This window comes from Anopheles moucheti, chromosome 2 (genome assembly GCF_943734755.1).
Source record: "Anopheles moucheti chromosome 2, idAnoMoucSN_F20_07, whole genome shotgun sequence".
Taxonomy (NCBI): Eukaryota; Metazoa; Arthropoda; class Insecta; order Diptera; family Culicidae; genus Anopheles; species Anopheles moucheti.
The window spans coordinates 33,695-59,121 of NC_069140.1; the positions used below are offsets into that span (position 1 = coordinate 33,695).

Below are 25,427 nucleotides of genomic sequence, written 5' to 3' on the forward strand. Positions count from 1 at the left end.
CCTGAGACTCTCGCGCAAGTCTCGTTCACCTTTCAGATCAGTTCGGATCAGACGTTAGGCTTTGTAGCTGGATTCCCAGGGCGAGTTTCTAACGTGGATCTTTACTTTCACTGAAAGGGCCGTAGAAGTGAAGGCGCTCGGAATTGTTCGGGTCGGACACTAGCCTGTTGTTCTGAATAATCAGAGTAAGTATCTAGTGTGGACCTCCGTTCAATTCGATTGCCAACCCAGCGACTTGAAGATACCGTGTTAGGGTTTAAAGTACAAGTGAAGTTTATTGGCAATGTCTCCTGCTTATATACTAACAATGTGTCTGAGGTTTGAAAGTGAAAACGAGATGAACGATAGAATCATTCTCCTTACGTTAGCAATCTTATGTTGAAAGATCAGATCATCGTTCTTACTTTAGCATATCTTGCATTGTGAGGGTATAATTATTCTTCTTATGTTGGCAAATCTATTGGTGTCGGGTGTACACGCCCGTTGACGGTCGCATTGCGTCTGCTTATTTGCGATAATTGTCGTATAGTCGATTGTATTTGTTTACAGTATCAACGGTGAGGGCTCTTATTGTTTATGCGCTTTTCGAACGGGTCTCCGGACGTTGTTTACTTACGAGCTCGCGTTTCTGTCAACTGTTATGATTTACGCCCTCACCTTGGGTGCTGGGCATTGCTATGCTATGCTATGCTATGGGTGCTATGCTGGCTCATTCATAAGTTTTGTTTGCTTACTTTGCATTTCGACCGATTTCGCGGATTTCTCAATTGTTATGATTAACCCCCTTCGGATTCTATCATGCTCATTCATGAGTTTTGTTCGCGTTCGCAACAGTGTGAATTCCAATTCGAACGCCAGATCGGACGCAAACTGCAGTAACAAACCATGTTCACATGCCAATGAACCGTGCGGTGAAGAGTTACCGCTTTGCCAAGGCATTCAACGAACCAGCCAGGAATCGGAGCGTCCCGATACGGTGACGCCAATGGAGGAACCCACTCTACCCAATCTACCATCACCCTCGACACCGGCAGACTATGAGGTAAACAACAGCATCTGAAACTATGGTTCACACGATTCGCGAGTAGCGCCCATCGCCATCGCGAATTTCCATCGTCTCGGAGATCGTCTTCAGCTGCTCCGCTAGCCACGGTATCGACACATTATTCGTTACATCCAACACACCGGCACTGGTAGTGCTTTTGTATAGCGTCAGGGCCGGGATGCTTCGCTCCGATTCTGTCACTTGACAAATTTTGTCAATCTGATTTTGTCACTTGACAAATTTGTCAGCATTTTGCCAACTCTCGTGGCCCTGCTCCTATTGATGATGTGTAATAAAGCTCCAGATACGTACGTATCTCCAGATACGTACCCCTGCCGTTTTAGTACATTTTATCTTGGGTTTCTTTATGCATTAAAATTATTGTTCATTATTTTATTAATTTAGTGGTTTGTGTAGTACGTAAAATAGCTTAAAACAATTAACACACATTTATATTTAACATCGGATGCTTTCATTTGGTATTGGAAACAATCAACAAACGTCTTTTGCGCCGTTCTGTGTGCATTGTAGATACCATCCTGATAAATGGCTCTGCAAATAGAAAAAAACAATAGAAGCACAGTTTCTTATCCACCGGGATGGAATCCATTACTTACACTCAGGATTCGTTTCACGAGGCACCACCGAGACACGCCGGGAAGCGGATAAATTTGCCATTCTTCCGAGGGCCCTTATGGCATTGCCGGTTTTCTGTTGAGTTCGTAAAATAAATGAGAATCAATCGAATTACTCCAATAACGCACCACCATACTGTAATGCAAATAAACTTACCTGCCATTTTCTACGGATGATGAATTTTTTCAATTTATCCGTTCGGATCTGATTAATGCCAATATTGTCGCCGCTCTTGAGTGAAAGCCACTCAGACTGCAGACATTTTTGGGCGTTTAGCCGTTCTTCCTGACGTCCACGGAGTAACCCTGCGATAAACTCTTTTGCTTCGTCCGATACCAAGTCGAACGCTTCATCGTCAAAGTCGTACTCGGCGCGTGTGATGTTGCTGAACGTGTCCACGTCGTTGTCGCCCATGAATGGTGAAAGACCGGAAAGTAGCACGTAGCAAATGACACCAATGCTCCACATGTCTGACTGTACGCTGATCGGTTCGTAGTTGATGATTTCCGGTGCGATGAACTCGGGCGTTCCAAAGAGTACTCTCGTTGGGTTCGAGGCACACAAACGCTGTGCCAAACCGAAGTCGATAATTTTTATCTGTCATAGATAATTTAAATCGAAACTAAAGTCAATCATTGATCAAGCAATAAGATATCCTAACGTTACCTTACCTCGTGACTCGTTTTGGTGGCGCACATAATGTTCTCTGGCTTTAGATCGAGATGCACTATCTGGCGGCTGTGCATGTGCTCAACACCCTGGCAGATCTGTCGCACGAATATAACACAATCCTTCTCGGTGAGCGTAAAATCGTCCGCTACCACACGTTCAAACAATTCGCCGCCCGAAATGTACTCCACCACCATTATGATTTCCTTCGGTAGCTCGAATGTGGCGAAAAGTCGAAGTAGCTTGGGATGATCCAAGCTTTCCATGATAGCCGTCTCTTGCCAGACTCGTTCCTTGTCCTTTATACGTATGCACTTGACCTTTTTAGCCGCTAGGATAGTCCCCTTTTCGGCCTGGCGAGCAATCACCTTGTAAACTACCCCAAACCGTCCCTTGCCGACCTCCTTCAATACCTCAAACTGCTCGGTAAAGTCTCCGCCGGCGGAAAACTTTACAGTAGCTGGGAACGACTGTTGATGCTGATTGCTTTCCAACCCTCCCTGGTCACCTCCGTAATCATGGTAACTATTATCAACATCGTTGCAGATGCTTACCCCACTGGAAGTGGGACTGGTCACCACCGGACGGTTCGCTCGCAGTTCTGATGTTCCATTGGTGTTACCAGTGCTTAGTGTAACCAGATCGCTCGCAGGCGTTGGATGGCTCGTTCCGTGTACATTTTCCGCCCGTATACGAAATCGATAGCAATCGTGCTGCTGCAAATTTTCGAGTAAACATGAGAACGAGTTTGGTACACGCTTGGCGCAAACCCAACGCTCTTCTCCATTCTGTTCCATTTCGATCCTGCGCTCAAAGGAAAGTTATCAATAATCGATTTAATAAAATTCGTAATTCGATTTTGTAATCAAACTAGAATCTAATACTAAGATACATACACAAATCCAGTTATGGCACTTCCTCCATCGTATGGGGCAGGATTCCAAGATACGGTGAGCGCGGTTTGACTGACTATGGTCGCCGTCGGTTTACCGGCCGGTGGTTCCGGTGGTGACTCAACACGCAAACACATCGATAGCTCTGTGTCTGGACAGGTTTTGTCAAGCTGAATGCTATATTTGCCGCCTTGGGCCGATTCTATATTTGTTAGTAGGAGTCGGGTGCGTCCCGGTAGATTGGTCGTAGTCACGTTGCTCTCGATGATGGTTCGGCCCTTAGATGATAGGAATAACAAAGCATGCATAACTATGACATGGTGTTTATCATTACTAGCAATGATCATTATTAAATATGTAATGTGTAGCGGAAGCGCATTTAATAACAGTGAAGCAAGATAGCACGTCGATCGACTCATGCAAAATATTATAAGTTTGCATTATCTTATCAAAGCAGAAATACTGGACTAATTGGTAGTGCATGTATTGGAAGAGATGGTTATCCTAAAGACTTTACAATTGGCCATTGTTAAGTACATTTAACCGTCGTAAGTTACTTATATTTTGGGTTTAAAATATGCTTCAAACGTATCCGCAGAGTAAAAACAGTTTAAACAGCTCATAATACACGAGTCCATTTCTAATCCGTTGGAAAATCCTTACATATCCTGCAAAACAGGTATGAAAAATCCATATATAAATAACCGCGCGTCAACAGAAGCATCAGAATACAACGCGTGCACCTGGAGACACCTAGCGACAACGCGTGCACCGGACGATGACACCATCGATACGTGTGTTGCGTGGTCAGCGGAACCGGAGGCCAATCGTCCCCAAAACTATAGAATCGTGAGAATCGCCACACAAACGAGATTGACAATACATCTCAAGAGAAGCCAGCAGCAGCTGTAGAAAACAGTTCTGAAGTAACAGCCAACGTGAACGGCCACTCGGCGTTAAAAGTAGTGTGTAGAAATAAAATTGTGTCATTTAAAAAACCCTATTCAACACCAGTTACCAAACATTTATCGATGTTTTATGTTCATATTTCTTCTACTTCTTCCACGGCACACCAGCCTCAAGAGGTCTGGGCCTGTCATTCTTGGATTTCTTACCCGTAGCTGGATACTCACTCCTGCGCACGGTCCGTATTACTTAGTCAAACTTAGTTAATATAGCTATTCGTTTTAATTATAATGTAAGTATGAATAAATTAAATTATTCTTCTATTTCTACACTCACTATTCTACAGTTGCGAATGTTGCGCGAACCATTAGTTCTTAAGATAATCGATAATCAATAATCAAATTTAACTCTCTCTTTCAACGAAAACTCCACCAACGTCTCGGCAAATATACTGCACAAAAACGAATGAAATTTATCCGAAAAATTACTTGCGAAAGAACACGTTAATTTTACCATTGAGACATAATTCAAACTATTTTTTTTTTGTTTCGTTAGAACGGCCTGGCCGTATCGACTTATTTTACCACGTGTAGCCGGATAGTCAGTCCTTGCTACGGGGGATTGGTCCGGATGGGATTTTGGTCCGGGCCGTTCGTGTGAAGACCGGCTCCGCTACCATCATGCCACCAGGCCGCCCCTACATAATTCAAACTAAAGCAAACATAAATAATTATCTTTGTACCATCGGGATTCGTTGTATATGATTAGTATGCAACGATGTATTGTAAAAGGGGGTTAATCAATACAAAATATGAAGTAAACTGGGTTTTTTGTGTGCCACCTTTGTTGTGAACGTATGCGAGAACTTTATTACTCATATTTATATGTTAAAAAGTATAACAAAATATTTCTAACATTGGCTTACTGAATACCCATACGCAAATGTGTGATTACACTGCCTAACTGGACCGACGCTCCGTGTCGCCAACGAGTGCGTGTTTAATTGGGATTAAGATTAGCCGATTAACGGCATCAAATAAGATGACATTAGAATATCTAATCGAACACCTTATTCCACCGCTACTGATATGACAATGAAACGGGTTTAAGAACCGGTTTTGATGACGTCACACACTCAGAACTGTAGACTTATACAATAATAACACACGAAAACGCCTCCAGACAGTATATGTAAATCATTGCTCTAACTTACCGAACGTCTCCAGCGCAAATCGGACGGAGGGTGACCCTGGTAACAGGCTTCAATAATCACGTCATCACCCTGCAGTACCACCTCGTCCTGAAGACAATGAAGAAACCGTAATTTCTGACCCACACTGTACCGTTCTATTTCCTTCCTCTCCAGCGTACCGACGTAAGTTTTGGGCAGGACGCACAGATCAGCGTACGCGCACATCTGCCCATGGGAATCGGTATCCGTCGATGGGATGCAACACTTCACCTCGCCGCTTTGCCGGTATGCGCTGTTGAATATTCGCAAAATGTTTCCACCATCATCGCGCGATTCCATCTGCGTGTGACCAAAGTGTGAACAAACGAGGTCAGCCAGGCAAAGAGGGTGCTTGACATCAACATTACATACCGAAAACCCTTTGGTAAGGCTCGTGATTTCTATGCCCCGGACGAACCATCGTAGCCGTATATCCGGTGGATGCACACACGCATAAAACTCCACATTATCGCCCTCAAGTGCAATCTGTGAAATTGGGAAGCGTACAAAGTGAACCGGCAACCGGTAATCACAATCCATCGATGGCTGTTGCTGGTCAGGTTCGAGCACGTCCAGATAGCAACTCGAGATGAGTTGCCGCTTTGCCGTTTCGAGTACACACTCGTACAGTCCTGCATCGTCCAGGAATGGGTCTTTAAGCCGTAATCCAAACTTCCCATTACCATGATCGATGTATCTGGAAGAAAGAACAAGGAACAAATTAAAAATATCTTCATAAATGTCGGGTAATATCCAAAGATCCCCGTAATCTGACGGGGATGAAAACGGCTGTATTAAAGCCGTATTTCTCTCCGGGATCGAATCCGAATTTAAGACCGTATTGAGCTCCGGATTTTACTCAGGAGTAGATCCCTAATCCGATACCAAATTAATTTCGGAACCGTGCCCGGTTTACCAGTACCAGAGTTTAAGTATTTTCGTGAATCCAATCCGAATCCCATACTACCCTTTTGACTAATTTCCTAGTTTATCCTTTGCTACTTACGCGAAATCCGTCGAATCCTTCACAGGGCGTCCATTTTTCTTCCACGAACATTTCACCAGCTCGGAACACTGGATCTCAAGACTTAGCTCAACTTCCGATCCCTCGGTAATAGTGATTACCTTCGGCAAGTCTTGTACAACTCGCGGCAGTTTGTCGATCGAGCCAGACCATTTCGGGTTCTGTACATCAATTTCCGCGGACATCACCTTCATGCAGCCATCCAACGTTTCCAGAACGCACGTGTACGTACCCGAATCGCTCGCTCTGGCCTTTTCTAGCACCAACGAAAGGTTTCTCTGACTTACGCTTCGATGAAATATTCGTCCTTCCTCGAGCTCCCGTCCGTTATGAAAACAGCGGATAAGCGGTGTGGACGGTGCGTAGTATTCCGCGTTCAGTATAATGTAATCACCGACCAGAGGCGAATAGTCGTTGATGTGGCGATAGATTCGAATACTACAGATCGCGGCCTGACTATTCCGCTTCACCCGATTAATAATGCGTATTTTCTCGAGCACTAGCAGCTCGATGGTACGCTCTACCCGGCCACTTTCATTCTCGATTATAAGCTGATATTGGCCCGCGTCCTTTCCTTGGATGTTCTGTATTTTCATCGTGCACAGTGAACCCTTGCTCTGGATCGTGACGGTACTCGATGGCGCGAACGTTTTACCATTGCGCTGCCAAGACATAACCGGCGTAGGATAACCTTCAATAATACACTGAAATATGGCCGTCTCGTACTCGTACACTTCCAACTTTTGGGGTACGTAGATAAACTTTAACGGCACGGTACCGCTTTGTTCACTGTTGCTTTTGGCGCACGTAGGCGCTAGTTGCTGATTCTCCGCTTTGCTAGTCATTTCACGCGATGCTAACAAAACAGTTAAAGATTCATTCGTCACTTTGGCTAAAACAACTAGACAAACATTTAAACATCCAATGGAATTGCGGAATTAGTTTTAGTAGACGTCACACGTGGATCAAATGATCGTATGTTGGTTCACCTATGATCTGTAAATGATTAAGGCACTGGCCTGATGATTCACTAAGCACGCACGCACAGGAACTATTTCGCTTCGCATTATACCTTTATAGTGTATCCCCACGTTACCTTGTAGTGATACATTGTACCGCAGATATTACCTATGTCCATGAACGTGCCTTTAATAGTTAAAGAAGGTCGTACTGTATGGATCTTGGCACCGTGGTTGCATATGGTAACATGCAGAAGATCATGGATCTGTAGTTGTTGCTAGTAGCAGAACATACATTCGATGACACTGCGTGTCATGGTATTTTCTTTTTTGGTATAAATTGCTCTCATGTTCAATGTCAGAGCGTTGTGAAATAACTTTTACATAAAATGCTGATGCAATTGTTAACCGGATACAGGAAACGGACAAAGGTGAAGAACTTTCGGAAAGATTTTGGAGGAGACAATGGCACTGTTTGGGATGAAATCTTGCGTGTGAAGATGTTTCATGTCAAATGTCATGTTTATTAATGGAGACCTTAGGAGTTGACATTAGCTCAAAAAAAAAGTATTGTTGAAGGAATGATAATCGTTAAATAATCATTGTTTTTCAACAGCAATGAAATATTTTTTTGTTTTATGCACATGATCTTCAAATTAAAACGAAAAGATCGTCATCACGATCAGCTCAGGCAACGCTAAACAGCAATTTCAAATATGTTGGAACCCCACCCAATAATAGGTCTCCCCAATCTGAGTGGCGTTGTCGATGAGGTAATAATAATTTAGGAATATAATGGTCGTTTCACGGACATACATGGAAACTCGGTCCAAGGCGAGATTGAAATGAGGGGTTTAATAATATTACTTTTTTATCATTTTGGCAACCAACTACCTCGCGAATGGATTTCAACATGGATTGTATGTCTGCAGCCCAGTTTGTTGTCTATCAAAATGCTTAAAGAAATGTACATTTTAATAATATTAGTCCCAAAAACCGATACCAATTATTAACACTAATCCGCAACAATACCAGTCATGGTAGAATTGTATCTCATTAGCTAAGCGCGGCCTAATGGTACCAGTTACTGAGAACAGAGTGCAACTTGCGAGCGCACACCATTACTCACTGTGCGACCTTCACGGTGTGACGACGATAAGTTGCCGGTACGATGAGTCCGCAAAAGTCGGTTGGCGCTACTATTTGCGGTGCTAACTAACCGTGCGTTCCACCGTTATGCACGTACCAGCTTTATCTCAGTTGCTGTGTGGACAACCGTAGACAAGATCCAAAGGCATTCCGAAAATTCTACACTCACTGTTTCGTTGCTTGAGGTGGCACAGCAGTCACTGACAACGAAAACAATCTCACACCCCTGATTCGGTTTGTTTTGCGTGATTTTGCCATATTACCACGGCGTTTTAGTCGTTTGTTGTGTTGTGATCGTGGTTATGCAACGAACGTGTTTTTATGCCTCGAAAAGGGAATATTCCATGGCATCATATATTGAAAGCGTCAAGATTAAAACTAACGCAAGCTGGAGTTTATGTGTAGGCATGATGGAACGAATAACGCAAAGTTTAATATAATGCGCACCTAATAAAATCAAAATACAACAGCCCAAAGTTGTACACAAGCATATCCTATACGCCCGATTTGATATGTATCTGGAATACATAAATATTGTCATTTCACACAGGCCTGTAAAGGGTTGGCATCTGTTAAACAGTATTTGCAAACGATCGTCATTCTCGTAAACCTACTACCCACAAACAATATAAACGCTCGCAGCCTCCCAAACAATGTATATGTGTGCGTGGTTGTTCCACAAATCCGCGCAACACAATACCCGCAGAATTGTGGCGGCACAATGTCGCTGTAAGGGAAAAATAACCTTGCGTAAACACGCTTCCCAACTCTCACATAGACACACACATATATACGTTGACGAACGATCGCTATTCATTCTTCGCGAGTGTAAGGCTGGTAAGGTTTTTGTGCGCTAAACTACCGACTGGTAGTTCCGGCAGCTATCCCCAACCGTACCGGATCACTCGTTTACATCAAACCTGATTAAACTGCTCCATTAAACAATCGTTTTAGTTCATGTTAGCACTCGCAAACAAGCGTTTCTGTAACATATTGCAAAACTCATCCACCATTTGGCACCGTTTGGCCAACACACTCACACACGCGGAGAGCTTAAAATCGGTGTATCTTTCCGCGCCCTTGTACATATTTTTCGTTTGTTTGCAGTGTTGTGCTCGACGGGTCTTCTATGGATCTTAGTTCTTCGCCTTGGTTCGCGATCACCGTCAACGCACACACACACTTGTTATTTCGTACTTTAATTAAACCACAAGTGCTAATTAGTCGATCCAGCTATTGTCGATTGCCTGAAACCGATCAGAATGACACGCTGTCCCCGATCTTGAGATGAAACGCTTAACTGCACAGTGTATCACAGCGTACTGCACTGTCGAACGTTACGACACAAAGTGCGACAGGGGCACCATCTGGCTGGCAGGGCACGATCGCAGTTAAGATGCTGCGCCGAAGCGACCATGCTCTCGTTTCTTACCCGTCACCTAATCGATCGATAAAGCGATAAAGCGAAAAAATGAGAGAGAAAGGTATGTCTGAGGGCATGCGTGTGACAGAGAATGAGTAAGCAACTAAATAGATGATTCGCATTAATAGATTCGCAGCCAAAATGTTATTCACCGTAGTATCTGTGTCACAAGGTATTGATAGCTTGATTGGTTAAAATTACAACCAGAAAATATGATGATTATTTCCACCTCATACCGCAACAGATGTTTGAGAAAGATGAAATCATCATTAAGGTGTTTCACGTCAAAAAACTAGACAGAAAGTGGTCACAGCGCCTACTAAGCAGTTTCCTAGTGTCCGCCAAAGAAGGTCACCTGAGACACCAACATGGTGTCAAAGAACTACTTTCCGGGACAGGAGAATAAAATGTGTTAGGGAATTAGTCACGTACAACATCAATTTATGAATATAGCAGAGGGGGGCCCGGTGGTATGGTGGCAGCGACGCCAGTCTTCACACGAACGGACCGGACCAAAATCCCATCCGGACCAATCCCTCGTAGCAAGGACTGATTATCAATCCGGCTACGTGGTTTTTTAAATAAGACAAACATAAACAAAATAAGCCCGAAATGGGGCAGGCATGACCTAACAGGTCGTTACGTCAAGAAGAGAGAGAGAAAGAGAGAGAGAGAGAGAAAGAGAGAGAGAGAGAGAGAGAGAGAGAGAGAGAGAGAGAGAGAGAGAGAGAGAGAGAGCAGAGACTGACTGAAACACGACATATTTGTAGGGTGTCGATATTACTAATTATTTTATATATTATTGTTTTAATCAAAATTCATCAAATCGTCCTGCAAAATGCCGAAATATTTAATGTGGTGGACTCTATCATTTCGTTCCAAATAAATGAATACAGAAGGTAGGCAGATCAGTTCCATCACAGCCATTACCATGTAGCTGGCTTGTTTAAATTAAAGTCTTGGACGAACAAACTTTTCAAAGGGGGTGAGCGCTCTTTCGTTTAACCACACTGATCACACTTATCATAATATTGCACTTATTGAAACTTTCGATCTAATTCCACAACATCCGCCACTAATGTTGGTGTAATTTCTTTCCGAATCACGTAAACAGTAGTAGCAATTAGATCCTTTCCGTTTGATCAATTTTAATCAACATGCGTTAATCAGGCAGACTTTCCGCATGCGAATCTGGTCCCAGCGGCGGATCTAACGGTGGGCGGAGTAGGCGGCCGCCAGGGGCCTCGTCGAATGGGGGTCCCGAAAAAAGCTTTTTAGTAGGAAATGGTGTATAGATTATGTCAGAAAAGTCTCGCAAAACGAAGCGAGGGCTAGCGAGGGGCCCCGAGGAGTACAACAAGGGGCCCCTGGAAAAATATGTTCGCGGCCACCCCCTCCCCCCAGCAATTTTTTTTTCAATTGAGGCGCCGACTATCATTCCGCCTAGGGCCTCCAAGGGGATTGATCCACCACTGTCTGGTCCACTGCTTCCTTCCTAAGTACTTAGGCATTTCAACTGCATAACTCTGTACACCATATTTTGTGACTAACAACTCTTCTACTAACTAACTTCTCTTCTACTTAGCTAATCATACACTTCTAGCACGTACGAGCACTGGAACCGGCAATTTTCGACACCTTGACACCAAAATCGTTCGAGTGCGCTTACACATATCGATAATCGGCAGTAGATCGTTCCGCAAACGGTTCACAAAGCGATCGTACGCAATTGCATGCACGCACGTTGCGGTCTCAAGTGGTGAATAGCTTGTTGTGATCGCAGTTTCCGCGGGACTACTTCGGTTCCCCGTAGTGTGGAGGGAAAAGGCCTACCAAGTAGTGCTGGTTAAGTACCAAATGGCGCTTTACTGTTGTTTGCACAACGTCTGCATTCAGTTTGCACCGACCGACGCGATCAGCGGACGAACAACGATTATTTTTGCTCCCGCAAACGAAGGCGCTACATTGTGGTCAGCGAGCGCAAATGCGCCTGAACACACACTGCCAAACAGGGCTGGGATAGATTTCTCCACATGAGTAAGGGCATGGTGCATGGGTGCACACTATACAGCACGATCGAGTAAAACGATCGCATATCTTACTTCAATCAAGCGATCTTCGGTGATTGATAGAATAATTGATCGTTTCGTATCACCAAGGGGAAAATACAAGAAAGTTTAGTATTTCAAACGGCCTCCGACCTTTTTGATCCCAGTGCGACGATACATATTCCAATATGATAGTTACTTGAGTGTTTTTTTGTTCTACTGTCCCAAACCCTAGTACCATTGACCGAATCCGGGTACGGTAGACCGGATGATAGTGAAACAACCCTAGCCACTATCTGTCCGGTTTTGGGTTACATGTCGTTGAAGGACGTTGGATTCTTTCACGCAAAAAGGTTGGTATTCTCCCTCTACTACACAGAGAAGCTTAACACAACTGAACAAAACCAGTTAAACGCTACGATTTTGCAGCAGCATCCGCCTGAGTCACTTTCGTTTCGAATGTTTATCTCTCCTACAAAACTCCTTTCATGGAATGAATGTTACATCGGCGCAAAACCACAACCCTGGTGTGGTTGAGATTGTTTTTCTTTTTTTCTCTGTTACTGGGTATGCAATGCAGTATGGGATAAATATTCGAGGACACAAAGATGCATGAATTTATCGATACAAGTCGACAAGAGCTATCTGCAGGGGAAATGTTACTGACGTGTAAGTGTGTTAGGCTGATAATGTACAGGAACAACGAAATGATGTAAATGAATGATAAGTCGTGTTTTGTGGTTTTTTTATTTGGTAGCGTTATAGATTTTAATCACCGTTATCACTGCTATATTAGTACAGTAATCAACGTTAAACGTGATGTGTGAAATTCACGAGTACAAGATTTAACGAATGTTTTTTTAAACATAGAAGAAACGGGCAGAATATGAATTTTCCAGATCTAGAGAACAACAAATCAGTCAAGAATAGGACATACAGGCAGTCCCTGTGATACACTTTGCAGCGATACACTTATTTAGACTAGAAAATTGTTTACAGCTTAGAGAAACTTGACTTTATATAGTTTAAGTTTATATAGTTTAGTTCCTAAACTACTCTTACTACTTATAGAGATATAGATACTCTTCTAAGTTATATACTTTGCAATTGACGATACTCTCTTAATTACGATCGAAAAGAAATGGGTAGAAGGATGTGTGGTCCCATTTAAGTGTGAGAAACAATAACCAGCTCTACGAGGAGCTGCAGTTAAATGATTAACTCACGACCGTACAGCGACCGTAAACTCGCCAGGTTCCGGTGGGTTGATCCTGTCATTAGAATGACACTGGGCGACCCAGTACGTAGAGTCCTGTTAGGTCGTCCACATAAGCATACGAGGCGTGTTAGGCCCGATGGCAGTACAGTACAGATTGCAGTACAGTACAGATGGCAAGCAGTTGAAGTACTTACCAGAAAGGAATTGAATATTTTATTTGTCAAATTTCAAATTTTCCAAAAAATACTTTACATTGTAACATTATAAAAATAAATTTTGATATAAATTTGCTCTAATTGCCGAAACAAACCTAAAAATATAAATTAATTTAAAAAATGTGCTTCCCAATGTTAAAAGAAGAAATCGACCCCTGAATAATCAAAATAAATGATATTTTAAAGGAAATTCGAGCTACGTAAAAAAAATCGAGTTACGAGAATTTCTCTGGCACGCGTTATTCGCGTAGCTCGGGAAAACACTGTACAGGCAGTTTCCGAGATACGCGATTCCTCTTATACGCGGGTTTTGGAATTTTGACAGATGAGCTAGTTTATAGCACAATATCTTAACAAAAAGGTTAAGATTTGGTTAAAATTTGGTTAAAATAACCTTTTTTGCCTTATAAAACATTTCTTTCTAACTTATTTTAATGTAATCTTTCGAAAAATCGTCTGATTCGCTGCATAAATTAAATGCAGAGAAGGAAGTCGTCTCTGTGACTTTGAGGTATAAACAAAATTGCACCAGAATTCGACTTACGCGGAAATTCGAGATACGCGGACTTTCCCCGGTTATAGCGGTCCGCTATAATAGCGTAGCTCGGGAACTGCCTGTACATTAATTTTCGAAATGTAAATTTCTTATTTTCTAGCAGTTTTATTACATATAGTTACCTCACACCATTGAACATGAAATAAAGCTAGTTATTAAAAATTATTTGTAAACCGGTATATTTTTCTTTACTGAAGAGAACGGAAGGCTGAAGGTGTGTTCGCTTTCAAGTGATCAACGATAATGCCTTTTATTTTTTCGGATCCTTCTTTTCCTGCTGTCACAGCAGCTGTCAAAGTTGACAGCTGCCAAGGTGTGCATAGAGTTTACAAATTTATGTTATTTCTACATATTTGAAAACTAATTGTTCCAAAAGACAGCTAAACTCAAGCTAAATTAAGTTAAATCAGAAGAAAAAATAAAAATTTATTAACGTTTCACCGCAATTTTGTATTCACCTCGGTTGCTTCCCAACAAGAAAGCGAAATTCACCACACCTTGCACCGATGTCTATAGCAACCCTGAAATTAATCTACGCACGCAAGGTGAAAATGCTGTCAGCTACAGTCGAAATTAAGTGCATATAACTGTAGTGATGTCGGTTGTTTTATGTAATTTTGTGTTGTAAATATGTGTAGTCCTCGTTTGTAGCGTATAATTCTGTTATTGTTGTTAACTGGGAGGTAAATATGTGCCATATTCAGTACGGTGACGTTGAGGATTTGTGTGCTTGATTGTTGCTGTGTGGTAGCAGAAACAGCAGTACGAGCAGCAGCTAATAACAGCAAACAAACGCAACGCACAGGAATATCGAACCCGTTCGTTGTCACCGTCGCGTTGTGTCGCTGTTTCTGTATGGTGGTTGTATTCGTGTTGTGTCGTTGCGTCATGGTGCTCCGTTTATTCATCGCGGATCAATCGCACTTGTCCCGGAACGTACAGTGTTGTCGTGTTTGTGCCGTATCGTATCTTTCTGGAACGGGAAGACATTGATAAGGCGGACGCGCACCAACCGCACCTATCCCGCCCCTGCTAAGCCTACCCTGCTCAAGATCGTATTTCAAGTAGGAGTGGTTAGTAGGCAGAGGTGTTGTTCCCGGAATGTGTGGGATGGGAAATTTTGCCTCCGAATGTCCTTTCCCGACATTTGTTGTGCCGAATGTTGCTAATTGAAGGACCTGCTCGGGCATACAAAGCATATTTGTTAGTGTGTAAAGTTCACATGGCTTTGTGTGTTAATGTTCCTTATGCATTACACAGGATTGTGTCCGCGGTTAATCACCGTTCAAGTGGCCGTTTCGTGTAGAAAGTTAAATCTGACTATCGCGTGCTCTTGGTGGTGATGTTATTGCCGATGATGATGATGATGATGATAATGATGATGGTCACTTCCCTACAGTCGGGCCTTGTTCGAACTGTATGAGAGTGGTAAAGTTTATGTTTTTTAACAACTCAGTGAGTTCCGTAGTCTCTGGCCAGAGCATGTAAACAACATGGTTCCAAGATCATGCCCCGTGATCACGGTAACCAGAATGATGGAATGTCATAAAGAACCTTTGATTCAGGATGAATTCTTTCGTCTTTCTGCATGAAGGGGATAGATGAAAACAAACAATTTCTTCCACGCGATTCGATAGATGAATGTTTTCGCCATGGTAAATTGATGGCCCATGTAGGTTCCATCACAAGATACACGTTGGTTGCATTTCTTACGTTGTATTGATCAATATTTGTGTCAATTTCGTTCGTTGGGTAGGTGTTGTGAGTGTAATTGATAAGCTTTAATCAAAACACGATCGCAATTCGATCTATCGCTCCATCCTTTACTCCGAGCGATGAAGATAAAGAGTATCTGATAAAAAATGGTTTAATTATCCTCTAAGCAAACAGTAGGTTTTGTGCTGCATAGCATAGATGCATGACGAATACTGCAGACATTTGAATGACAAACCCCACACACAACGAGCCACACACAGGTAAAAAATACATGGCAAGTAAATCATGATCATAGATGACATTACGTCGCTGGGTGCTATAAACGGTTAAACGCTGGACGAACTTGTTTGAACATTGTGTTTTTTTTCTCACACTGATTCTCACTCCTTCGCCTGCTTTATTCAATGGGTAAATTGCGGTCTGGATAAAATTTTGTACTGGATGTTGGCTGCGTGACTCGTGTTGTATCTTTTTTTTGTTCAAACAACAATTACGCCAAATCAGCAATCGTACACTCGGGATAAAAGCAAGGAATGTCCAGCGCGCAACTCGAATAGAACGGGTGAGACCTCTGGTTTTTGCCACCTTGTTTTGTTTTTTTTTTTTTGTTTTCGGCCTAGGTTATTTCTTTTTTGTTAGAACGACCTGGCCGTATGGTCTTTTCGACCTAGGTGATCTTAAAAAACTGTCTCGATAAAAAGGAATGGTGTGCCGTGTTATGAACCGAGTGAAACATTAATCACAGTAGATAAAGGCACTATTCGTATGGGAAGGATCTTGACACCATGGTACAATCCGAAGAAGTTCGAGTGTTGATATCGCGGTGATATCGCACTGGACGATAATCGTCGATAGCTCGCCATACCTCGAGGCCGCATTCATACTGATACAACTCACGGTCGTTGCTACCAAGCGATTTAATTATCAGCTTAATTCCGTCTTCGTGAACTAAAACTGGAGGGGATATGAGATATTATAAAAAGTTCTGGAGAACGATTTAAGAAGATGTGGGCGATTTAATACACTCTTGCAAATGAAGCGTTTAACAGTGATAAACCCCCGGAAGATGTCCCATCTGTAGAGGAAAAGATATGCACCAACAAACAAATATAAGCCAACCCGTTTATCGCCAGTTCTATCAACATCAATTTTCCAATGTAACAAAGTGAATCAAACGGTCGCACGCTAACGGAGTGATGACATGGTTCACTAGCTTCATATCACAATGACAATATGTTAGGAGAATGAGCACAAACTGAACGCACAACGAGAAGATCACGTTGACGATTGTTTTACAATTGAGCAAAAAGATCATGTGTGCACTAAGCACAGGAAAAGAAACGTTAGTTACCTTCCCCTCGAGATTTGTCATTAATCAGTTTCATCTGCTTCTCCATGTGCAGGTCCTTAGAGAACATGAAAAGCATTATCTGCTGGGATTCTAGGAAAAATGCAAACATTCAATATTTTAAGAATTTCATTTGGAAGTTGGCTTCGAACCCATTTTTTATGAGCTTGTGGATGTTTGTGCGTGTTATCTTGTAAAACTAAATGACCACTCTCTCCCATTGTATTTAAAAAACATGTTGTTTTCTTATATAAATGGATTATTTTCTCCTATTGTCCAAAACTGCCTTTTTTGTTTGTTGGTAGTTGTGAATAACTGACCAATTAAAATGGCATATTCTTGTTCCATCTCTTGTGAGAAAAGGGGTGAAAAAGATAAGAGATAAGGCCAGGCCAAAAAATACCGTAGTCCGTATAGATGAAAAGATGAAGCGAAAGAGTTGGAAAGAGATTGTTGCGTGCCAAGGCAGAACGATCAAAAACCAACACTCGTTCATTGCCCGCGTAATCGGCCGGTACTGTCCGGAGCGAGGCGCTGATTAGCTCTGGTCATCTCTTGAGACACACAGTATTGATCCCGAGATTTCCAATCGCGTGAGACAACGAAGGGAGCCGTAAGGAAGATCTAGCGTTGGTTGTGTGAGGTGCTGGTCCGGTGCCAAATAGTGGAGGGAATCTCTAGTGCGTTGATGTGTCGCGCACATAATCAGCTATCTGAACCACCACATTCAGTAGAACCACACCGTGTACGAACACTAGCGAAAAAAGGAACTTGCGCCACGACGTCGACGAACCGCGTACCCTGGCACTGTTGCATCCAGTGTCTACGAGTGCCACAGAGGATCGTTGGTGCTTTTAATCGTCGAATCGTGTAGCTCTGTACTGCATGATGATGCAGTTTTTGCCTCTTACAGAATGTGTACCACTGCTCGCGAGCCAATATGCTGCTATCAAGATGTCTAACGCCGGAATAGAATACAGCGAGCTAAACGACCGCACGAAAGGTAAGTCGAAAGATTCTACTGGAAACCTTTTTTGGCGCCGTTTCGCGATGGCAACACGTGAAAACCAAAACTCGTGTTAAGAATATTTTCTGCATCGCGGAGGCTCTATAGATATTGTCATAAGAGTTGCCATAAGGTGTTGAATAGATGATTGTGAAAACGAGGCGCACGGTGAAAAGTACCCCTGGTTGGGAACTTAAGGACAACCAGTTATCCAATAAAAACGATATAACCGTTTTGCAGGAAGCCACGACAGCCCGAGCCACACGTCCGATACGGCTTATGAATCATGTCTAAGTCCCCTTCAGCCGAACGATAGTAGCAGCTTCAATGCAATCAATGTGTGCGCGATCTGCTGTGATCGTGCCACTGGTAAACACTACGGTGCCGCTTCTTGCGATGGATGTAAGGGATTTTTTCGACGGAGCGTAAGAAAGAACCACACCTACTCCTGCAGGTATGACGAACTTCTGGAAAGGTTACACCAAATCTCCCAAATATTCATCAATTAAAAATTCGGTTTATCTATCGCGTTTCTCCCTATCTTAGATTCTCCCGAAACTGCGTGGTGGACAAAGACAAAAGGAACCAGTGTCGGTATTGTAGATTGAAGAAATGCTTCAAAGCTGGCATGAAAAAAGAAGGTAAATCACCATCAAACGTCGCCTTGCACCGACACTCCACGGTGCTGGTGATGGCGCATCTGCTCCCGGATCTCGTGATTGATAACAATGCATTTTCTTCTTTCGTTGGTTTACTTGTTGCTTTTACCACTGTTTCCAATCACCGTCTCGCAGCGGTCCAAAACGAGCGGGACCGTATAAGTTGCCGCAAGCCAAGCACCGATGATAAGAACACCATCAGCGGACTGTCGGTGAAGTTTTTACTTCGAGCAGAAAACTTCAGCCGCCATTTTGGGGCCGCTTTGGACGAGACGAATGATGCTGAGGAAGCGGACCTGTCATCGAAGCGCTTCGCCAGCATCAACGATGTATGCGACTCGATGAAACAACAGTTGTTGATATTGGTCGAATGGGCCAAATCGATCCCTGCGTTCGCCGAACTACAGCTGGACGATCAAGTTGCACTTCTGCGAGCGCACGCCGGTGAACATTTGCTGTTGGGGCTGTCGAGGCGATCCATGCATTTGCAGGATATGCTGTTGCTGGGGAACAATTGCATCATTACGAAGCAGTGCCCGGATGCGAACATGTCACCGAATTTGGACATTTCCCGTATCGGGGCACGCATCATCGACGAGCTTGTGAGTGCCATGAAAGAAATACAAATCGACGATTCAGAGTTGGCCTGCATAAAGGCGCTAGTGTTTTTCGATCCGAGTACGTGTTATTTTAGCTTTCCAGTGTATATTCTTCAGTGATATTAATAGGTTAATGTTCCCTTTTCTTTTCTACACTTCGCCACAGGTGCAAAAGGACTGAACGAACCCGCCAAGATTAAATCACTCAGGCATCAGGTTCTAAATAATCTTGAAGATTACATATCAGACAAACTGTATGATTCGAGGTAAGACGTTTTTACTGGAGTGTAAACCAAACTAGCAATTGTTGGGTTAATCTGATTCTTATTCATCAATTTCAACCCTCTAAAAATTCACACATCTTTGAAAAATCTTCGGAATCTTTAGAATTTGATCTTTTCAAACATTCGCCATTTCTAAATCTTTAGAATGTTTGTAAATTTATGTATCCATTGAGAGGCGACTCGTGATGGATCTGAATGACTCTATCAACAATTGATTAAATTACTGTTCACGAAAGATTCATCAAGTAAAAATCTACTAGTAATAGTACAAAGATAACTTTTATTTCGTTGTTTCTAAACAGAGGAAGATTTGGAGAGATTCTGTTGCTATTGCCAGTGCTTCAATCGATAACGTGGCAGATGATTCAACAAATAGAGCTTGCCAAAATGTTCGGTGTTGCACATATTGATAGCCTTCTGCAGGAAATGCTGCTAGGAGGTACTGTATATTTTTTAGTAGAAGAAACAAAGATCATTAATATATCTCATCTCATACGAATTCCGATTTCTGTCCGAATTCCGATGTCCATCTATCTTTATACAGGTGATGCTATAGATACCTCATCGACGATCACCTCACCGATAAATATGATGAACACTAACAACAGTCCATCTGATTCGTGTGATACGACGCATCTCGCTACCACAATGAGCACGGCCGTGGACCATGAAACGCAAGACCCTCTAGTACAAATGTCGTCCCTAAACGGACCCAGTTACGGTGGCGATCCCGACAATTTGCTCATATCGCCGATGGACACGGTTCCCGGTGGAAACAGTTACTGTTCCCGTAAAACAACCGGACAAACGACGCCCGATTCCTTAAATGGACAGCTACATGGGCCGAGAAGTGGTGATGGAGTTGACGTCCCGGCAGACGTTAGCTATATGCAACATCAAACACATCAAGGCCAAACGCAGCAGCGCCATGTGACGACCAGCAATTCAACGGATGCGCATGTGACGGTAGCGGACATATACTTCCACGCGCCAACGAACATAGGTCCACCGTCGTCGTTGCAGCTCGATAGTGACGTGGCAATGTACAACAACAACAGTCTGAACTGCTGTCAAGGCGGAATGATCCATACTGGCAAGAGTTGCGAGGTGGTGAAAATCGAAACCAAACGGGAACCGGAAAATGCCTAACACCAAAATCTTCCCTTGCCTTCTTCTAGCCCAAAGCTATCAGCTAGCATAGCCATTAAGAGCGATGTAATATGGATCCCATGTGCAATGTTAGGGTAAAGCATAGAACTCGATTGATATTTACCGTGCTGCAGGTTAGGAATGCCATGTGCATCTGACTTCTATTAAGTTGGTTTTCGTTAAATTTGTTTTTACATTACTTTCTTTGTTAAAATAGGTTCTAATTTTTGTATTTTTTTGTTGGATATCTGTCGGTTCTTCGGTTATGGGAAATTGTGACAATGTTAAGCGCGGCACAATCAGCAAACTGGAAGCTATGAAGTTGTGAGTTTTTTACACAAGTTTTATCCCTTCCTACTGTGCTTTGGCGTAGCTAATATTTTGTAGGTGTGATGGTTTTTTCCTTCTTAGTTTTCTTATATAAATGGCAAGAAAGTTAGGAACCAATGTTATAATTGTAAGAATAACAATGCTAGTAATAGTAATATGAAAACAAAAGTCAAACTCATTCTGTGAGATGTAGGTTTTTTGCTGTACATATACAACAGGGTGGTGTGCATTCGGGCGGTGATTGTTATACTCTTTGCGTAGTTTAGGTATTTAGGATTCTAGCGCCACTATTCCTCCCTCATTTTCCTCCTTCCACACCCCATATGATATATGATCCAATGTGACGTAAAGGAAACTTCTATAGACTTGTTTTTCTCTTCTGTTTTCTGGGACGAAAAGTGCAAATAAAACGACTGTTATTTACTGTTTCCAGTTCGGGCAGCGATGCGGTGCTCTAAAAGAGGCTATTCTTTAATTGCTCTGACGCGACTCCGAACTAATGGTGACGATAGAGCAATAAACATATTGTTTTGATTTACCTACTAAATATTGAGGGGGAAATACGCCTTAACACAAAATTGACCAGGCGTTTAAAGCGATTATCTTTGATGGCTACTTTGCCTTTGAAAAAGTCGAATACATGGAATATGCTTCCATATTGTTGGGAGTTCGTACTGTAGAATAGTTGTATAAAAGTTATGTTTTAAAATGAGTTGTATTGTTTAACTCCTAAAATTTGATGTAAATGAAGCGTACCAGTCAATATGACTTGCCCGGGCAAACTGGTGTTATACAAAAATTTTTTTTTGAACGAATGCTAAGGCATACACATCTGTAGCGACATCAATCATCTCTGCGGCGCTTGTCCTAGTTGATATGGCAATCGGCAGCAAATTGCCGTCGGTTAGTTGCTCAATGCTCACGAATTGAGTAGTAGAAAACATTGATAACCGTTGATGGCGACCTAATGTGACACAGGCCTGCCAGTCAGTAGGCTAGCCTTCGTGCGGAAAGTCTATCTGTCCCGTTCCCATCCAGCCACACCAGAACAAATACATCGTACGTTGGTTTATGGGAAAATAATTAGCTTTGTCGTGCGGAAGTATTGGATGAATGTGAATCGATCAAACTCTCTGTAAATAATAGGAGAATAAGTGTTACCGTGTTTAAGTCTACCACTACACAACGTCTATTCGTTTATGTGCAATGGCTGGACGATTGAAGTACCGATGTGAGAATTTATTTTATCTGGTGGATGAAGTAACAAGTGGAAACACACTGGCTTTTTTCTGTGGGTTGTAACACTGGGTATTTTCTGAGAATACCGTGTCCAGTGCTGCACATTCATCTGAACGCGATCATTTGCTAATCATCGATCCTAGGATCTATCTCGGCGCATACCCTTCATCGTGTATGTTGTCGCCTATCCCACTTGGACTATGAGTTGTTTGGCACGCAGTAAGTGAGTGTTCACCCGTGTTCGAACATCAACATCTAATCTGGTGAATTGCTCTGCGATGATCGAAAGCATGTCTTGTAACGATCACTTTGCCTGTGCTCATGTACTTGTGCAGCCCGGCTGTAGCTGTTTGTGTACAGTGTTTGAGAGATTGTAAAGGTATTCCGTTCCAGAATCGATGAGGCACATACTTATCAGAAATCCAAATCAAACAGCAGGCCGAAATTAAATGTAGCAAATGAATGAAGTTTTTTCAACACGTAATAGTTAAGTCAGGATCGTTTATGTACGATTCTCTTGAATTTCAAGCGTGGAAAAGTGTTACGAAAGAGATTTAAAGATCAGAATGAATATGCAACAGTTTACTACATTACGGGTATACATATGGTAGAAAATGTCATTAGAGGAGAATCTTGTGTTTTTTTTTACGGAACGCTTGCACTGACGTCAGATGCAAAAGAATTTTATGGAATATTTTAACTATCGAGTAGAAGGTAGTACCATAATTTACGCAGTATAATGCTCGAAACAATGGCACACATAAAGTCGAACCAACGGATTGAAGATCACCGGAATCTAGTTGACTGGTCTTTCTATGCCAACGAGTCATCTGGTGAGGAGTACTACGAAATGCCGATCGATATGCGTTTCAACTCTGGTCATATTCTGTCGATCATGGTGTACAGGTAAAAGACCCTGAAGGAGTGACTTTAATTTCATATCCAATTGGATCTTAATTATATTGGCTGGGGTTTCGTTTCCATCACAGTACGCTGATGGTGTTTTCAGCTACGGGAAATATTACAGTTCTGCAAATTCTTGCCCAACGGAAAGTACGAGCATCATCCAGGATAAACATAATGCTTGCCCATCTAGCCATAGCGGATCTCTTGGTATGTAAAAGTGTAGTTTCATTGGGAATTGATCAACAGGTAGTAACTTTTCATCAATGTCTCTTCGCACAGGTTACCTTCCTTATGATGCCGTTAGAAATAGGATGGGCATACACGGTTAGATGGTCAGCTGGGGATGTAATGTGTCGCGTGATGGCTTTTTTCCGAACATTTGGCTTGTACCTTTCCAGCTTCATTCTGATCTGTATATCAGTCGACAGGTGCGTGGAACAGGTTGCATGGTGTGAGAATGCGGCTAATGATCGATATATATATATATATATATATATATATATATATATATATATATATTTTTTTTTTTTTTTTTTTTTGCAGATACTTTGCCGTGTTGAAACCATTGAAAGTTCATGAACATCGAGCAATTTTAATGATTTCTGGCGCTTGGATAATGTCTGGTCTTTGCAGTCTGCCGCAGGTATAGCAACGCTAGGCGGTAGTTTCACTACCAAAACATAAATTTCTTATGTGGATTATATTTCAGGCATTTATCTTTCATCTGGAGGTGCATCCAAACATCACAGGATACCAGCAGTGCGTGACTTACCATTATTTCGAGGAAGAAATCTATCAAATCGTCTACAACGTGATGGTAATGTGCCTGATGTACACGATCCCGCTGATAGTAATCCTTTACTGTTATGGATCTATATACTATGAAATATTTAGTCGCACAAATCCGAGGAATTTAGGTATTACTTTTTAACAAACACCTATATCATAAAGCTTACAACTAGCCTTTTTCATTTACAGACAGCTTTCGTCGATCGAGTATCGATGTGCTAGGTCGAGCAAAACGGAAGACGTTAAGGATGACCATAACGATCGTCATCGTGTTTGTAGTTTGCTGGACACCTTACTACGTAATGTCACTATGGTTCGTTATTCTACAAGCACGACGCGAACGTAAAATACTAACTCCCTTTCTTATTTCCGTTTCTAGGTATTGGTTAGATAAAGAATCGGCAAAGAATGTAGACCAGCGAATACAGAAGGGTTTGTTCTTGTTCGCCAGTACGAACAGCTGCATGAACCCGGTAGTGTATGGTATTTACAATGTGCGGAAGAAACACACCAAAAACCATTTAAAGGTGCAAGATAAAAGTTGTGGAAGTCATCTTGCTATGAAAGTGTAACTCCCAATCAAGTGTTCAGTGTTTGTGTCTATTTTAGTAACCTAAGTAATGGTTTTAATATAAATGTCTAAAATAATAAAGCATCTTTATCATACAGAAATTGCAAGTAAAGTGTTTGTGGGATTCGTACACAGGAACGATGAGGCGGATTTCGGATTGCTGAAATAATATTCGTCTTACTCGCTTTGTGGTTCAGGTGGTAGAAAGCGATTATTCCGCAACAATTTTCCAACGTCTGTTAGGACAAAACGAAGTTTGTTTCGCTAGCTCCGTTGATCCTTCTGTGCTCGCTTTGTGGTTCAGGTGGTAGAGAGCGATTATTCCGCAACAATTTTCCGACGTTTGTTAGGACAAAACGAAGTATGTTTCGCTAGCTCCGTTGATCCTGCTGTGTCGAGCGCTTGACACACGCTTGGATCGTGTAACGCTCATTTCATGTAACGCTAAATCAGTTTCCCCCCTTTTTTTAAAACGTTATGGAGCATAGATCCTACGACCATATCGAGTTTTATGCAATGGTACTCGCTCGTTCGTCGTTGTAGGGTCAGAGACGGACAGTGTGATGGCTGCTGTAGATGATGCGGATCATTTTAACGGACACATAAATGCTGCCTTCAAACGGTCTATAGATATTTCCTTATGCCCTTGCACTTCAATTACATACGTTTTCACCTTTCTATGTACCACGATTCTGGAACGAAAGGCTTGATTCTGCTAGTGGATACATCGCAGTATATTTCGGTCGCGGAGTGCGGTAGGTTAAAGGCTTTTAATATCAGTGAACTATCAGTAGGCGGACTAAGTAGATACTTCTTAACATCGTCATCTTGTTGTTGTTAATTTGCCAGTTTTAATTC

General features: G+C 42.3%; 3 protein-coding genes across 5 annotated transcripts; 2 read left to right on the forward strand and 1 right to left on the reverse strand.

Annotated features, from left to right (window-relative positions):
• Positions 1–1,320: 1,320 nt before the first annotated feature.
• LOC128310613 (myosin light chain kinase, smooth muscle-like) lies at positions 1,321–11,857 on the reverse strand. 3 transcript variants are annotated; one of them, XM_053047299.1, is made up of 9 exons: positions 11,769–11,857; positions 6,387–7,305; positions 5,753–6,077; positions 5,363–5,680; positions 3,247–3,521; positions 2,353–3,154; positions 1,838–2,278; positions 1,663–1,756; positions 1,321–1,597 (listed from the first exon to the last, which is right to left on the reverse strand). In XM_053047299.1, coding segments are annotated over exons 2-9 (3,120 nt in total). In that variant the 5' UTR covers positions 7,250–7,305; positions 11,769–11,857; the 3' UTR covers positions 1,321–1,595. The 3 variants fall into 3 exon arrangements, with proteins under 3 accessions (XP_052903259.1, XP_052903261.1, XP_052903260.1); XM_053047301.1 differs by lacking the exon at positions 11,769–11,857 and adding an exon at positions 9,710–9,857 and having other exon boundaries at positions 6,387–7,260; XM_053047300.1 differs by lacking the exon at positions 11,769–11,857 and adding an exon at positions 9,710–9,857.
• Positions 11,858–16,654: 4,797 nt separating this feature from the next.
• LOC128299271 (hepatocyte nuclear factor 4-gamma) lies at positions 16,655–21,518 on the forward strand. The gene is made up of 7 exons (XM_053035175.1): positions 16,655–18,040; positions 18,284–18,497; positions 18,590–18,684; positions 18,838–19,380; positions 19,468–19,567; positions 19,888–20,024; positions 20,130–21,518. Exons 1-7 carry the CDS (start codon positions 17,923–17,925, stop codon positions 20,732–20,734), a joined length of 1,812 nt encoding a protein of 603 aa, XP_052891135.1. The 5' UTR covers positions 16,655–17,922; the 3' UTR covers positions 20,735–21,518.
• Positions 21,519–22,856: 1,338 nt separating this feature from the next.
• LOC128299273 (adipokinetic hormone/corazonin-related peptide receptor variant I) lies at positions 22,857–24,656 on the forward strand. Its single transcript, XM_053035176.1, has 7 exons — positions 22,857–23,209; positions 23,293–23,416; positions 23,489–23,637; positions 23,753–23,852; positions 23,919–24,126; positions 24,188–24,311; positions 24,378–24,656. Exons 1-7 carry the CDS (start codon positions 23,043–23,045, stop codon positions 24,568–24,570), a joined length of 1,065 nt encoding a protein of 354 aa, XP_052891136.1. The 5' UTR covers positions 22,857–23,042; the 3' UTR covers positions 24,571–24,656.
• Positions 24,657–25,427: the final 771 nt, after the last annotated feature.